This window comes from Arachis hypogaea, chromosome 4 (assembly GCF_003086295.3).
Source record: "Arachis hypogaea cultivar Tifrunner chromosome 4, arahy.Tifrunner.gnm2.J5K5, whole genome shotgun sequence".
Lineage (NCBI taxonomy): Eukaryota > Viridiplantae > Streptophyta > Magnoliopsida > Fabales > Fabaceae > Arachis > Arachis hypogaea.
Window position 1 is genome coordinate 670,775 of NC_092039.1, and position 18,007 is coordinate 688,781.

General features: G+C 34.7%; 1 protein-coding gene across 4 annotated transcripts; it reads left to right on the forward strand.

The window, feature by feature from the left end:
* The first annotated feature begins 8,519 nt into the window (after positions 1-8,519).
* Positions 8,520-17,876, forward strand: LOC112795564 (uncharacterized). Of its 4 annotated transcripts, none has more exons than XR_011880832.1 (11): positions 8,520-8,774; positions 8,850-8,923; positions 8,994-9,232; positions 9,319-9,455; positions 9,746-10,097; positions 10,209-10,418; positions 10,513-10,743; positions 10,850-11,058; positions 11,144-11,269; positions 11,543-11,645; positions 17,442-17,876. XR_011880832.1 is itself a non-coding variant. In XM_025837559.2 (11 exons), the coding sequence occupies exons 1-11, from the start codon at positions 8,762-8,764 to the stop codon at positions 17,551-17,553; spliced, it is 1,815 nt and encodes a 604-aa protein (XP_025693344.1). In that variant the 5' UTR covers positions 8,520-8,761; the 3' UTR covers positions 17,554-17,876. The 4 variants fall into 4 exon arrangements, 1 of the variants encoding a protein (XP_025693344.1); XR_003818034.2 differs by having other exon boundaries at positions 10,850-11,050; XR_003198919.2 differs by having other exon boundaries at positions 10,850-11,050; positions 11,570-11,645; positions 17,442-17,495.
* Positions 17,877-18,007: the final 131 nt, after the last annotated feature.

Below are 18,007 nucleotides of genomic sequence, written 5' to 3' on the forward strand. Positions count from 1 at the left end.
AAGAAGCAAAAGAGAGTGAAAATCACATTGCCAATGCCATTAGAAACCTCTCTTCCTAAATCACCATCCATTTCTTCATTTAAATGGATAAAACTCTTATCCTTAAGCTTTATTATCCCGCTTGAATATAGTTTGATTGAGACGGATAGTCAGTTTAGAGCTCTTTGTGGATTCAAGAGTAAAAAAGATACGGTTAGTGGTTGAAAATATCATTCTAGGTTCGTTAAGGTTAAATCTTTGAAGCTGGATTTTTGTGGTTGGTGTAATGCTCAGTTGAGTGGATTTCGAGGGATGTTTGAGTGCTTAAGTGAGAGCTCTGAGTGTTTGCCACCCGGATGGAATCATACGAGTCAACAAGAAGACTGGTGTAGAAACAAGGTTTGAGATCCTGGTATACATCATGCGATCAATTTTGGGGGCTCCGAATTTGTGTGAAACTTTATCAAAACTTGGTGCACTTAATTGAAAATTTTGAAGATCATTGGAAGTCCAACCATTGGTTGAGGTTCAAGGATAATGAGTTCAAGCACAAGCCTTCTTGACAAAGAATTCACAAAAATGCTAATTTAAGGACAATAACTAAAAGTGCTAAGTGGGAGACAGATTGTCTGACCGATCGACGAGAATCTTTTTAGGTGAAATGTTTTATTCCAAACACTTTTAGCTTTATCTTGTTATTTTGAGTATTTTTTTTAGTCTATGGCACTTTTATTAGTTTGATTTGTACATAACTAGTATCTTTATTGTTTGATGCACTTTTATTTTGGCTTGTAGATATGCTTTTAGTCTTTAATTGTTCATTATGATTAGACAAGGTGATAATTGCACCTAGTTCAATTTCCTATACACATGATGATTTAGTTTGATTGAAATTAGGAAATGAACTTAAGATTTTTAATTTTTCATCCAATAACATTATATATAGAGAGAGAATAAGTTTAGTAAAATTAATGAAATTTCCAAGAAAACCTCTTTTTATATAGCGCATTGACATTCTAATTGATTTGAATTGATATTTTTTATTGAATCTTGCTTTGAATTATGCATTGTAGAACATGATTTTTGAGCTAGAACACACAACCTTGTGAGTTTTAAGCCTTAATATGTGGTTACATCATATTAACCACTATCTTTTTTTGTGTTATTCTCTTTCTATAATTGTAATCTTTGATTTGTTTGATTCTTTATATCCATTATTCTGTGTATATATGTATTTATATGATTGAGGCTATTATTTCAATTAGCTCACTTACCCAAATAGTCTTACTGTTTCATCTATCTTTGTTAGCCAACTTTTAACCTATTGAATTTCCTTTAATTCTTAATTTCAGTACATTACTTGCCTTAAGTGATGGTTAATAAATGTCCCTGATTTGGAGATTTATTACCTTAGACTAGTGAGAGTGTACAATTTCTAAGTATATAAAAATTTGGAAACATTGGTTGATAAAGATGTGTTTTGTATTTTTATTGAAAATCTTAGAAATTAGGTACTTATTCATGTATTAACTGTGTAAACTATATGAATTAACACTTGTGTATATATTTCACTTTGAATAAGAAAAAGAAAAAAAAAGAGAGAAAAAGAAAAGAAAAAAAGCAATAAAAAGATGACAAAGACCCAATGAAAAGTAATAATAACAATATATATGGGACGTGAATTGGAAAGAATGCATGAGTGTGTGAAAAGTGAAATAATGGGTAGTGAGATTTTTATATTAGAATTGTATAGGTTGTTATATGTGTTTGGTGAGAGCTTAAGTTAATCAAAGATTCAAATTCTAGCTCACTTAGCCATATATATCATTACCTTTACCTTAACCCCATTACAACCTTGGAAAAGCCCTCGTGATAATTGTATGCATACATTGAATAATTGTTGAATGTTAGATGAATAACAAATCTTAGAAAGCATGATTAGAGGAGAATTGAGTGAATCAACCCTATACACTTGAGCTACTAGAGTGTATACATATTCGGTGAGAGGTTCGATTGCTCAATTTTATGTTTCTACCTGATATTATCTCTTATCTTGCAAGTTAAATTCTTTTCTATAACTCAATCAATTGTAGAATTGAATTGGTTATTATTACTTTTGGCCCTCTATGCATATATGTTCTCTTGGAAATGGAATTATATTGACAAAGTAAATAGGAGCAAATAAAGTATATAGATAATTAGATAGTATTAGGTAGAGTAGTTGCATACATTTAGATAGATTGCATTTAGATAGGTTGTATTAAATAAATGTTAATACCCATTTTTCTGTCTTTCTTGATATTTAGCATGAGGACATGCTATTATTTAAGTGTAAGGAGTTTAATAAACCACAACTTTATAGTTTATCTTATATTGAAATGAGTGGATTTTATCAACTTATCCTGATTTTATTCACTGAAATGGCATAGTTTTGTGAATTCCTCCTAATTGTGCTTAATGAGTAAAAACATGTTTTTTAGGCCCTTAAATTGCTAAATTCAATTCACTTTAATTCCATTTTCGATGATTTAATGTATTTGTTGAGTAATTTCAGGCTTATAAGGCAAGGATGGATTGAATAAATGAGGAAAAACATGCAAAAGTAGAGAATTTATGAAGAAATGAAGTTTGGAGCACCTCATGATACGCCTGCCTTATGCATACACATGAATTTCATATTGCACATACGCATGTCTTATGCGTATGCATGACTGCCAGCACGTGATTTCACTTAAGTGAACACATGGGTCGCGATTTCAGGCTTTTTCAAGCCCAATTCAGCTCATTTCTAAAGTATTTCATGCCAAACTCAAGGAGGATCAAGAAAGAAGCAATTAGGATAGTTTTAGGCCATATTTTAGGTTAGATTTTTAGAGAGAGAAACTCTTTCTTCTCTATAAAATTTAGGGTTTTAGGTTTAGTTATCTCCATAGATTTAGGTTTTGATCTTGTTTTAATTTAGTTTTCTTTATCTTTAATGATTCTTACATCTTAATTCTTTTAGTTTACTTGTTAATCTCCTCTATTTTATTGCTTTTATATTCATGAATTCTTGTTGATTTTTATTTTTTTAAATGCAATTTATATTTTCATGCTTATTGTTGCTCATTTTAATTATTGTTGCTGATTTATTGCATTTGATAGTTTAGATTTTATTATTCTTACTATTTTACCATGTTTTACTTTTATGCTTTTGAAGTGTTTGTGAAAATGTCTTTCTTAGTTTTAGCATAGATTTTTACACTTTTGGCTTGAAATTGAGTGATTGAGGTGACATTGAGTCACTAATATCCTAGTTGATTGACAATTTGGAGATTTTAATTAATCTCGTTTTCATTAACGAGTAAGACCTGTGGACATAAATTGATTAAACCCGGTTGGCTTGTTTCACCATTAGAGGTTGACTAATTGGGTTTGTTCTTGTAACTGTCATATCGTGGTTAGTGACACGAGAGTTGTTGATGTCCAATATTGATTGATGATTTATGGTTGTTAGTTGTTCTTGTTTCCATTGACGAGTAAAACCTATGGATTAAGACTAACTATGCCTATTTGACTTTCTCCCGATGTTGGTGATGACTAAATGAGATTAACTCTAAGTAATCGCCATGTTTGTGGTCAATGACTTGAACATAAATCTTTCATTCTCAATCCTTGCTAGGAGTGTCTTTTAGCCTTTACATTCTCTTTAGTTGTTAGTTTTACTTTCTTGTAATTTAATTTTTTGTTTGTTTACCTCCAACCCCCTTAATCTCCTAACCGAGAATACACATACGTCGCTGCAATTTAATATTATTGACGAAGCAATTCTTTTTGAAAAACTATAAACCGACGTTTGGCCCTTCATTAATGCACTAGTAGTTAACTATTATGAATAGTGTAAACATTATAAATATGGTTGGTTTTTTAATTTTTTGGTAGCTTTTATTTTATTTTTTCTTAAACACAAACTACTCTTATGATTTTGGAATTATATGGTTGTTGGGATGTTGTAGGAAATAGAAATTTCAATTATGATTCATACCATAGGAGATACAATCAAATGAGAGAGGTACGTGTTCATATGAACGATCTTCCTGGCATCAACCTCCTTCACCCTTTCATGAATACAATCACCTTATGATGCACGCCAATTCAACGGAAATAGTGATATTTATTGCTTGCTATGGTTATGAACCTTTTTTTAAATACCATATCTGTATGAATCTACCTTTAACATTCATACCAACCACAATACGCTCAACCACGTCCCAGCTCCAAACAACTCTATAGAAACTAAATCTGAGTATACCTTTCCAATACTATCACCCCCACCTCCATCTTATGACTGGCCCAATGGAAGACTAATAAATTTATATTATATTATAATTTTTGGGTTAAAAATAGTGAAATTTATTAACTTAACTTACACTTAATTCTTGGGAATATATGTCTTTGTAAATTTTTTCTAATTGAACTTAATTGATTAAACATATTTTTTATGCCTTTAAAATGGTCAAATTAATTCAACTTTTATTTTATTCGATGTCTTGATATGTTTGTTTATGTTATTTAAAGTTTATGAGACAATAATTACTTGGAGAGATGGAAGAAAATCATGTAAAAGTAGAGATTTCATACTTTATATCCTTCGTATCCCTTTTCTTCAAACGAGTTCCTAGGAGAAAAACTCATTCATAACAACGAAATAACAAAATTATATATCTAACAATATTTGTTACTTCTGTTAGAAACAAGAGACTAACTGGAGAAAGGATTTGTGTTATTGAGTGTATTCAAGTTGTCTATTCAAATTGTCTAGAATGATACAATATAAAAAGATATTTATAGGTACTAAGAGAATCGTAATAATAAAGATGTAATCTCCTATAATAAATATTCAGATATACTAAATAATATTAATTGATCCTAATTATTCAGACGGAACTACCACAAGAAAACACAAATAAAACGCAGACAGAACTGCCATGAGAAAACGCAGATGAAACTGTCACGAGAGAACACAAACGGAACTATCACGAGAGAACACGGACGGAACTGTCACGAGAGAATACAGACGGAACTGCCGAGAGAGACCGAAAACTATATGATTTATTCATGAGAATAGGTAAGCAGCGGATGATAATAGTGTTTGATCATTTGACTCGAAAAAACACAAAACAGAGAAAATAGGCTAGCCGGTGAGATGAAAAAGCATCAAAGGAGTGACAAAAGGAAAAGAATAATGGCATAAAAAAAGTGCAAAAGCTACGGTGAAAGGATTTGTATATTATTGAGTGTATTCAAGTTGTCTTTTCAAATTGTCTAGAATGATACAATATAAAAGGGTATTTATAGGTACTAAGAGAATCATAATAATAAAGACGTAATCTCCTATAATAAATATTCAGATATACTAAATAATATTAATTGATCCTAATTATATTCTAACAAATTCTATCATCAAGCATTCCTTGCTTATGCCCTTGCTTTTCTCTTGTTGTTAACGTTCTCCTTTGTTTCATGTCACTCTTATTAAACCCTGGGCCCAACATTACCCTTAGCAACAAAGAGTGAAGCACAATGATGATGCAATTTGGCAGTGACGTGATGGAGAGAACAAATTGAGCGAAGACAAGATAACCAAATTCGGTGAAAAATGTTGATTAACAAAGAGAAGTGACATCAAGATATAATCAACGAGGGATATAGCAATGGTGGCAACAAGGTCTTAGCGACGAAGAGCAAAGTAGTGGCAGAAACGAGAGCTAAATATATAGTAAGGATCACGACAATGGCGGTAGCAAGGAGAACAATGGTAATGGAAGTGATATTGATGACGAGCTCGGAGAGACACAAAAAGGGAAAAAAGGACGATCGTGTGACAAGATTAAGAAGAGCAACCAAACTTTTCTATTGGTTGAGATCTGAAGGAGAAGTATTGAAGTATGGATTGTTGTGTGTTTGTAAGTGTGTATGATTGTCTACTAATTTATTAATCCCGACTATTACTTACTTTCTCAATTCGGCCGAGTGATAAATTCATATTGTATTGTAATTTTGGATTGAAGAGAGTGAAATTTATATATTTAACTTGCACTTAATCCTTATAAATGCATGCTTTTGTGATTTTTTTTCTAATTGAGCTTGATTGAGTAAACATGCTTTTTAGGTTTTTAAAATTTTCAAATTAATTTCAATTCTCATCCCATTTTAATGCCTTGATGTGTTTGTTTGAACTATTTAAGGTTTAGGAAACAATAATGGGTAGAAAAGATGGAAGGAAAGCATGCGAAAGTAGAGATTTTGCGAAAAAAGCAAAGCTGGATGCTGCATACGTACACCCCTGTGCAAATACACATATATGAAATTTTCGTTAATGTGCGCACACACCCCTGTGCATACGCACAACTCTGATTTCGTGCCTCATTAAAAAAAGACACGTGACTTGTGATTTAGGGGTCATTTTTGGCCCATCTCAACCTATTCTTGAGGAGATATGAAGCAAACATGAAAAGGGAATGCACATACACAACATACATTTATTTTTTACAATGTATTAGAATTTTTAGCTTGAATTTTGAAGATTTTTCATCAATTTATCTTTATATTTAATTTCTAATCTTGTCCCAGTTTTGTTTATTTTGTATTTACTATTCTACAACTTTACTTTTATTAGAATTTTTTTTGTTAGTTTCTTTATTTTGACATTTTAGATTATGACTCCTTATTGATTCTTTGTTTACTTTTACTGGATTTGATATTTTATGTTTTATTTTTGCTTATCCGAGATGTTATTGTCACTTTCTTGAATTGAATAATTGTAGATTTTATCAATATTCTGAAAACTGGACTAGACCGATCGGTGGAACCGGTTCAACAAAAAACCAGTGTAAAAAACGGTATGGTCAACTACCAACTCGGTCCCTATCTATTTCGCAGAATGATAAAGCAACCCCTGACGAATATTGTAATCCGCTTCGGTCACTGTCCCGTACTTCCGTGACACAAGGCAGTTTCTGTGGGTGAATTTTTGGTAACTACAATCAGAAAATGCTGAGCTATCACGGTGAGCGTGTGTTAGCTTGCTGATGTGGATGAATGCTGCAGATGTGGACACCTCAAATGGTCAGGGGGTTAATTGTCTCCATCCACGTCAAATGGTGAGGGGGTTAATTATCCCCATCCACATCAAATGGTCAGGGGGTTAATTGTCAAAACGACCTTCCTCTTCCATCTTCGCTCAACTGCTACGCCGGAATGGAGGAACCTCCACCACCGTCCACCTCCGCCATCCCCAACCAAACTCCGCCATCCTCAGCTATAGTTGCCGCCATGTTGAAGCCTGTATAAGACCAATACACAACCGCAGCTGCATTGAACACTCCCTTCATCCCCATAGAGAAGAATGACGAGAATGGCATCAGGTTTGAGACTTTACTATGAACAAATCCAACTACGATGATGAACACAATAACAAGCGTAGTGGCAATGGAAGGAGCCAATTCAGGATTGAGGTATTCCTCGTGCTTCTCATTGTAACACCGTTGGCAATAAAAAACGACAACAACAATTGGATCCAGTATGTTGAACCCTTCTTGGAAGGAATTCTCCCGGATCTGGAAGAAATCCGGATCGTTCTTGAACATACTGGCAAAATAAGAGGACCACGAACAGCCGAGGTCGGCAGTGCCTACAACAGCCTAGAAGAGGATGTTTCCGGCGGCAAGGAAGGCAATGAAGTCACCAAGCTCGATGCAGAGGAAATAGAAAGAGCCGCCGTTGACGGGGACCTCGACTGCGAACTCAGTGTAGCAGAGAGCGGAGAAGCCAGAGATGGCGCAGGCGAGAACGATGACGGGACCGGCGTCGATGCGGGCCTCCTAGCCGGTGATTACGAAGATTCTGGAGCTAATGATGGAGCCGAAAGTGAACCAAGTGAGCCCAGGCGGTGAAGCAGCGGTGCATGGGATTCTCGCTAGCGTGAGGGAGGATGTTGAGCTCGTTGTTGTCAAAGAAGCGGCTAAGGAGGCGATCCCTTAGACGAGGGCTCTGAAAAGAAGTCTTGCTTACTCCACCGCCAGTTGCTCTGGGTGCGGGCGTTGGGGATGGCGGAGGTGGGTGGTGGTGGCCGTTCCTCTATTCCGGCGTAGCAGTTGAGCGAAGATGGAAGATGGAGGTCGTTTTGGTTGACGTGGATGTGGACAATTAACCCGCTGACCATTTGAGGTGTCCACGTCTACAGCATTCATCCACATCAGCAAGCTAACACACACTCATCGTGACAACTCAGCGTTTTCCGACTGTAGTTATTGGAAATTCACCAACAAAGATCGCCTTGTGTCACAGAAGTATAGGACAGGGACTGAAGCGGATTACAATATTCGTCAGGGTTTGCTTTGTCATTCTGCAAAATGGACAGAGACTGAGTTAGTAGTTCACTCTAATTTTTTTTGAAGACTAAAATATCTGCTTTTTAAATTCTTAGGAACTGATATAGATAATTACCCGAAATAAAAATTTTGGAAATTGATATGCGTATTAATTTTTGTTTGGCAATTACTCTTGAAAATTTGAAATAAAATCCGCTAAGGCGGGTGCGGGAGATATTTTGCATTTTCATACCGCTACTCCTCCTCTGTGAATGCGGCGTTCAATTTTCTCAATCACCTCAAACCCTCGCTTCACAAAAAATTCCATAGGCCCACAGTCGCAGTTGATCACCTTCGTCATCACCGTCAGCCTTTCCTGGCTCGAAGTCATTCTAAACACCCTCTTAGGGTTTTAGAAACGCGGAAAAGACATGGCTTTCTGGGGTAAGTATAAGTTAATTCACTCTTGATTGTTCTTTTCTGCGATTGCGACGCTGTTCAACTCTTTGGTGGATGTAGGAGTGGAGGTCAAATCTGGAAGGCCTTTTATCCATAACTATGATGATTCCAAAGGACGCCTCCATATTTCAATGGTAACTTAACACATCTTCCTTTATATTTTCAGTTGCTCCAATTCAAGCAACCTCATTCTCATTTTTTCAGGCTACATTAGGGTTCGGTAATGCGACCACAAGAAGCACGCTGCAGTGTAACGTAGGCAATAGTAGCCCCGTGTATCTCTGCTCTCTCTATCCTGGAACCACTGAGTCATTGCAGTTGAATTTGGAGCTTGAGGAAGTCGATCAAGTTGTCTTCACCGTCATCGGAGCTCGCAGCATTCATCTATGCGGTTACTATCTTGGCAGAACTTCTCGTACAGCCATCTTCCATGGAGACTCTTCGTATCCTTCACTCCCCAACTGCATTTGCCTTTCTTTTTTCCTTTTCTTTTAAAAATGCTTTTTGTTTCCAAAGCTACTATCGATAGAGAGTCATACGGGGAGGATATTGCTGATACAGAGAATGAGAGGTCGGATTTCAGCGATGAAGATGATTTGGACGATAGTTTTATTGATGATGATCCTAATCCGGAGGTTTTCCCGCCATCTCCTATTTCCAATGGAGGCACGTTCAATGTTCATCCTTCTTAATTTTTTGCTTGTGTTTGTTACTTTTTCATTCCACTTTTCTCCACTTGATATTAATTCTTGTAATAGAGTACCTTTTAATCTTTCATTATTTTTTCGATTATTCCAATGTCTTTTGATATTCACCAATGATTAAGTTTCATAACCACATGTGACATCACTTTTATTATTGTACATGTTAGAGATGATTCGCTGATTGATAGGTAGGTAGATTTTTAAAACTCGATTGGTTTGATATCTGTATGGCTGTTTCTGTTGTGACTGCAGAGGAAGCTTCTGATGATAACAAACCAGAAGGTAAGAAAAGCAAATTTGGACGGCTTAGGAAGAAGTATTATTCAGTAGAGTCAGATGACGATGGTGATGGGGGTTTTGAGGAAAAAATAATTGTAAATGATACTATGGATGACCAGATGAAAGAAAGTGATAACGAAGATAGCCTGCTGATTTCATCTCTTTACAAGGTTAAAGCTCGCCAAAGGATCTCAGATGACGAAATTAATGCCGGTGATAGTGGAGCATTTGATGCAAGGAACAAGAACTACGAAGATGATGGTGATGGTAATATTCAAACGGATTTGGAAACTGACAATGTCCTTCAAGATAGTCAGAGGGATAGGTGAGTGTCACCAATTATAAATTATAGTTTGTGTGCATGCTTGCTTTCCTTGGCTATAATCTTTTGCAATTTTTTTTTTTACCTTATTCATGAATTTGTCTCTTCAAACAGGGAAGCAGCTGTGTTGGACAAAGAGAAAGATGTTGGGGATGTTAAAAAATCAAAAAAGAAAAAGAAGGAAAAGCAAAAAGAAACCAAGAGTTCCCCTAATGGACAATCCATAAGACTAGATAAGAGTGAGAGAGATAAGCCAAAAATTGACAAGATGACCCAGGATATTCTTGCAGGACAAGAACAAAACAAGGACGGCGCTGATGATGAGTGAGTTGTTATGTCTTCCATGTACTTAACTATTCAATGTCACCTGCAATGGTTTCTGATTTGGTTGTTGCTCTTTTCTGTCTCAAATATCAAGCAAGCAAACTGAAACTGTGGATAAGATGCTGTCCCTTTCTGAAGATAGCCCGCTGATTTCACCTATTCACAAGATTAAATCACGTCGAAAGATCTTCGACGAAGAAAACCACATAACTGGTGATAATGAAGCATTTAATGCAAGTAACAAGAATGTTAAAGATGGTGGCGATAGTATTGTTCAAACAACTTTTGAAACTAACAATTTTATTCAAGATAGCCAGATGCAGAGGTGATATAAATAATTCTATATTATAATTTGTGTCCATGCTTGTTTTCTCTGCTTTAAGTTTTTGTTAGTTTTTATTTCCTTCATGAGTTTTGTTTCCATGAAACAGGGAAGCAGCTCTGTCAGACAAAAAGAAAGATGTTGGGGATGTTAAAAAATCAAAAAAGAAAAAGAAGGAAAAGGAAACCACGAGTTCCCCTAATGGACATTCTATAAATCTAGATAAAAGTGAGCAAGATAAGCCAAAAATTGAGGTGACCTTGGATATTCTTGCAGGACAAGAACAAATCAAGGATGGTGCTAATGATGAGTGAGTTTGTATGTCTTCCATGTACTTAAATTTGTTGTGTTAGCGGCAAAGGATTCTGATTTGGTTATTGATCTTTTTCTGTCACATTTCCAGCAAGCAAACTGAAACTGTGGATAAAAATCTGCCCTCCTCTGAGGCTGGTCATGTACAAGATGAAAAACCCAAGAAGAAAAGGAAAGAGCGGCAAAAGGAACACATGAAACAACCTACAGTTAATGAGTGAGTTTTCCTTTATCCATTGTTTTATAATTAATGCTAGTTAGTACCTTTTTTGTTAGTATAAACCCACAACGTATTGAATGCATTCATTCAGAAGTTGATAATAACCTTCATGCTTTGTACATTTGCAACATCAACTCACTTATCCTTCCGGTTATGCAAAAGAGAGACCTCAAATAGTGCTTATTTGATATTATTAGTAGTGCAAAATTATTTTTAAATAAAATTTGTCATCTAATGGACTGCAAATTAATAGAGATGTTGAGACTGTAGCTGCTGTTGCACTGCCTGCATTTGTAGAGGATGCTGGAAAAGCTAAAACAAAGAGGAGAAAGAAAGAACAAATAAACAAAGGTTTACATCTTGAAGGTGAAAGGTAAGTCCACTCGTTTTCCTTAGATTTTGATATAGCAGACGGCCAATACACTTTAACGAGCTTTAAAGCTAAATTGAACTTGTGGGAAAAATAAATTTGCAAAGTAATAATATGATTTTTGGTAACTTTTAACGGTGAACAAGACAAAGTTGGACAAATTCTATGAGTAATATGACCTGAATTATTCTATATTTTTGTGCTTTGGTAAAGTTGTCCAAGTTATTCTTATCACTTTAAGGCTTGGTTTGGTAAAGCTTTTCGAAGAGGTGCTTGTGCCTTTTAAAAACTCTCCTCATTTTATGTTTGCTAAATCAACAAGACCATGTGCTTGTGCTTGAAGCTTTTAAAAGATCGGGTACTTTTGAAAGCACCTAAGATAAAGCTTTTTAAAGTTGGCTTGTGCTTTTCAAAATTTAAAAGTCTAATATAACCTCATATGTTAACTAATTTAATGCTTACATTTATGTATATTATAGTATTTTTAAATTTTAAAAGCTATTTTACAAAATGCAATTGATGTTGCTTGTGTTTATTAAAAGCTATTTTTGATTTGATTTACCAAACATAAATTCTATTATTTTTAAAAAGCCATCTTTTAAAAGTTAACTTTTATAAGCTATTTTTGAAAAGTTAATTTTTATAAGCTACTTTTGAAAAGTAAAAGTTTTACCAAACTAAGCTCAAGTGGGAAGCAACAACTTCTCTTGTATTCTATATCTTGATGTAATGTGAATGGCCTTGATATGTGATAACTTCTAACCTTTTTCCGTGCAATCATCTTCGTAAAAATTCTAGCTATAAATACATATTATAGGTGTTTATAATCAAATTAAATAATAATCACTAACAACACCTAATTTACTAACCTTTCGCTATTTCAACTATATTTAACTAATCCTAACTTAATCCACTAATATTATACTTTAATATCTCTAATATCTCTCTTCAAACTCAAATGGAAGATAAAGAGACTATGTTGAGTTTGTACACTAAATTCCGAAAACGGGTAGGATGATGAACCTTGGTAAAGATATCAGCTGTCTGAACCATAGCCTCAACAACAATTAAACGAATAGCAACAATGAAAAGTCGTTGTACAAAATGACAGTCATTTTCAATGTGTTTAGTGCGCTCATGAAAGACATTATTATGGACAATTTGAATAGCACTTCTGTTATCACAATAGAGATCAGTGGGAGAAGACTTGAATAGCCTTTAAATCTTTAAGAAGCCAACAAATTGCAACGATTTCAGTAGAAGTGTCATCCAGAGCACAATATTTTTCTTTTGTGCTTAATCGAGCGTTAAAAGTTTGTTTCTTGGCACGCCACGAGATTAGTGTCATCAAGGAACAAACAATATCTAGTAGTAGAACGACGATCGGTGAGGTCACCAACCCAATCAGCATCTAAATATGCATGAAGGGTTAAAGAAGATTGAGCGGAAAAATGAAGATGTTGAAATATAGTACATTTGATATAGTGAAGAATCCGAAGAACGACGACATAATGAGTAGTGTGTGGTGCTGGTAAGAACTGGCTAACATGAACAACATAGGCAATATCTGGTCGAGTAATAGTTAGGTAGACAAGACCATGAACTGTCTGTAAAGGGTGGGATTATCCCATGCAGTTCCATCCATAGGAGTAAAGCAAACATTCGATTCAAAAGGAGTAGATTTTTTGCGACTATCACTTATTCTTTCCCTAGCAAAAAAATTAGATGCATATTTTGCTTGAGAAAGACAAATGCCATCATTGGAAGTGATAACTTCAAGATCAAGAAAATAACTAAGAGATCTAAATCTAAGGTCTTTCATCTCAAAGTGGTGGTGAAGGCTTGTTTTGAGATTAGGGATGCCATCATCATCATTTCAAATAATAATCATGTCATCAACATATAACACTAGGAGAACAACACCTTTGTCACTTGCGAATGAAAAGAGCATTCTCATGAGAACTACAAGTGTGAAACCCAGGTTGCAAACGGTATTGCTAAATTTTTCAAAGCATTTTCGAGGAGTTTGTTTAAGCCCATCGAGTGCCTTGTGAAGAGACAAATTTTGTTAGGAGAACAAGAGTATCTTGGAGTAGGTTTCAAGTAGATTTTCCTTTTCAAGTCCCCATTGAGAAAAACATTTTTTTATATCCAGCTGACTTAGATATCACTTGCTGGCAACAATAATTGCAAGAAGAGTTTGAACAGATGTGAGTCTAACACCAAGAGCAAAGTTTTTTCATAATTGATACCATATTATTGAGTGCATCCTTGAGCAACCAAATGAGCCTTATACTTATCAATAGAGTCATCAAAGCGATCTTGATTTTGTATATCCATTTTGTTGCCCACAATTTTCTGATAAAAAAAAGGATCAACTAAATCTTAAATGTGTGCTTTATCTAAGGCCTAAATTTCTTCCTCTTTTGCTTTTTGCCAATTTGGATCTTTGGAGGCTTTTTTGTATGACCTAGGTTCATGGATGTGAAGGATAGTAGCAAAATAGAGATAATCACGAAGATGGGGAAGTTGATTTCTTATCCTAGTACTATGATTGATGTAGGAGGAAGGACCATAGGAGTAAGATCATTGTTCAAGCTTGGACCATTAGGAACAGTAAAAGGTACATGAACAGGAGGCTCAAGAGGTGATCTGGTCACATTGCCTGTATTATCTTTACTCAGGAAAAGATTAACAAAAGGATTTGTAAAGAAACGTGAATGGGTATAAGGAATTGACTAAAGAAGAGAAACTAGAAAACATGTGATGATTCTAGAATACATGACGAGATATGTGAACTTGTTGAGATAGGATCCCAACAACGATAATCTTTATGATTAGGGTCACAACCAAGGAAACATCCTAGGCGAGTATGAGGTTCAAGTTTATTATATTCATGGAGTTGAAGGAGAACAAAATTGACACAACCGAAGTATCTTAGTCTGGTGAAGTATTATAGAGATGCTCAAAAGGAGTGATATTACCTAGAATAGAGGAAGGAATATGATTGATTACATGGACAGCAGTGAGAACAGCTTCTCCCTAAACACATTTAGGACAAGAAGAGAAAAGAAACATTGCATGAACAGAATAAAAAATGTGACAATGTTTGCATTCAGTTCTACCATTTTGTTGAGACGTTCTAGGACAAGAGAACTCAAACAAGGAGCCTTATTCAATAAAAATGTTCAGAACTTTGTAGTCACGGTATTCTATTGCATTGCCACATCAAAAAACTTTAATGCCTTTGGAAAATTGTATTTTAACCATAGTAGCAAAGTTGATGTAAATCTGAGGCAATTCATGTCTATTATTGACAAGAAATGTAATAAAAAAAGCTCATTATTGACCGATCCTAATACTCCCTTAGACACGAGAGGATGCAATTTTCCTAATGAATTGTAAGCAAGACAACGATGCCAAAGTGAAGTGTGGATGAGGAGAAACATCACAGAAGTTTGCGGTAGAGGGAACATGAAGATTTCTAAGTTCAAACAATCTTCTAACCTTACATCTAGTCCTGATGATTTGTCCCGTCCGAGGATCATGCACACGACAATCAGAAATAGAAAGGTTGACGTTGAAACCAAGTTCAGCTAATTAACCCACAGAAATAAGATTGAACTTCAATTTAGGAATGAAATAAGTATCGAGTAGGTGAAGATTAGATTGTGAGATAGATCCTTTATAATTTAAATGCATAAAGGATTCGTCAGCAATGTGAATAGACGGTGCGGTTATAGTGCTAGACAAAGAGGAGAAAACATAATGCATAGGTGACATGTGATTAAAACAACCAGAATTAAAATACTATTTAGAATTACTTGGAGGAGTGGATATAGGGGAAATGGATCCTCTCCAACTTTTTGGTTACTGAAGAGAATAAAGTATAATCTCCCACCTTTAATTCTACAAGTGGGACCAGAAATATATGAGAGAGAATGCAATGAAGGATGAGATCTCCACTGGATACCATCCAGTTTTTTTTTCCACTGGAGAGGATCCACTCCCGGATATATGAGCAAAAATATTACCAGAGAATGAGAGTTGTTTAAGAAAAAAACTTAATATCGGATGGAGAAATAGAAGATGGACTATCAGAAGTCAATGAGGTTGATACATTAGCAGTAGCAGCTGCAATAACAGGCACGGGCGCAGGAGCATTGGAGCGAGGTCATACCTGTTCTAAGCTGGACGAGGTGGACGAGTAGAACAAGTAGTTATTAAGTGGCCTAATTGTTTGTAGAAGTGACAATACAAGATGGAACAATTGGAGGCAATATGACATTTCTGCTTGCATTTACGACGTTTGATGGAGGGACAATCTGGGAGGTGACCAGAATGACTACAATTTCGATAAAATTTGCCATTTTTTGTCGGTAACTGCAAATAAGAGATGTTCTGACTGGCTCATAATTATCCGTGAGTGCCATGAGAAATTGAATTAGACGTGTCTGATTGCGAAAATCCTTGTAAGCTTTAGCATCGACAACATCTTAAAAAACATGTTCACAAGAGGTTAATTGATCCCAAATGCGTTTAATCCGTGTTAGAAAATCATAAACAACTTGACCACATTCTTGCTTGAGGTTGTGAAGTTCTTTAAGCATTTGATATTGATATGAAAGATCAGAAATGGTGTAGCATTTTGCCAAATGATCCCACACCTCTTTAGCAGTTTCAAAACGTCCAAATTAAGGTGGATGCTAGACATAGATATGTTGCGAAACCAAGTAATAATTTGATGATTTTTACTATCTCAATCATCCAATTTCTTGGCAAAGGCTTTATCAACATCAGTAGACAACAGTGAAGTTTTGTTCTTTGCACTTGCAACAGTGAGGCAAACACAATGGTGTGGTGAAGATTTCTCAAAAACATTGGGAAGATGACGAAAATGGAGTGCGAAAACGCTGCAGTGAGAATGGGAAAGGTAGTGCAACAACTTCCAACAGCCAAGAATAAGGAAGCGTGTGAGAGCGCGAGTGGCGGTTAATTCGGACAGTGTTTCATTCTTTCAACTCAGAACGATGTATAGTAGCTTCTGAGATGGTTGGTGAACTAATAAAACAAGGGTAAAAATTGTCGAAAAAGGAAGAAAAGTTGCTGCACTAACTGAAAAAATTGGCTCGGGATACCAAGTTATAAGCACATATATTAAAGGAAATGGAATGTATTGTATGAAAATCTTATGTTCTGATACCACAAATGAAACATATATATATATATATATATATATATATATATATATATATATATATATATATATATTGATAATCAAATTATATAATAATCACTAACAACTCTACTAAACACACATAATTTACTAACCTTTCACTATTCCAACTATATTTAACTTAGTGCATGTTTGGGCGCCATTATTTTGTTAAAAAAAGATCTTTTTTCAATGAAAAGATCTTTTTTTATTTTTTAATGTGTTTGGCAAATTTCTAGTAACAAAAGTAAAAGCACTAGTAAAATAAAAAAAAAAGATCTTTTTTTGAAAAGCTGTAATTTATATTTTTTTTAAAAGATGTTTTCCTTAAAAAAAGATGTTTTTCATGTAATAAATAAACCAAAAAGTATTTTTATATTGTTATACCCAAACATCATTGATAGATAAAAAGATCTTTTTACATGAGATATCCAAACATAAAATTACTTTTACTTCTCTATAAGATATTTTAAAAAAAGATAACTCAAAAAAGATCTTTTGTTAAAAGCTCATTCAAACAAGCCCTTAATCTTAACCTAATCCACTAATATTATACTTTAATATCTCTAATAATTTTAATGCAGGAGTGTGGAGGATGGTGCTCATGACTTTTCCAATGGAAATCAAAATGAGGAAAAGGTTAAGAAAGGAAAGAGTAAAAGTAAAAGTAAAAGTAAAGGGAACATTGAGGCATAGGAGAAAGTACTGCGGAATTTGTGGGTGGCTTATGACATTGAACTCGTTCAAATTCATTGACCAACTGATTATGGCTTGTAAGTTTTGCATCAAGTCGGAGAAAATTTTGATGAAATTAGGTTGTCAAATTTTGATACAGCAGTTCCCTTTTGATTGGGTAGTGATTTTTTGGCTCCAGGTTCTGAGATTCTTATCCAAGATATTAGGTTTACATCATTTACCATACTTTGCTTCTTTTGAAGCTCGTTTTATAGTTCAAATGTGAAACCATATAAAGGAATTGTTAGAAGAGAAGTTTAGGTCTTCATTTTAGTATGATCAAATACGCTTCTTGTTTTTTTTTTTTCTTTAAATTTTCCTTTTTGGGTCAAGGTCCTTCTTCACTACGTACGAAGTTAAAACTCAAGACTCATAACAATATATTGGTAATTGTTTAGGAGATTGTATTCTATAA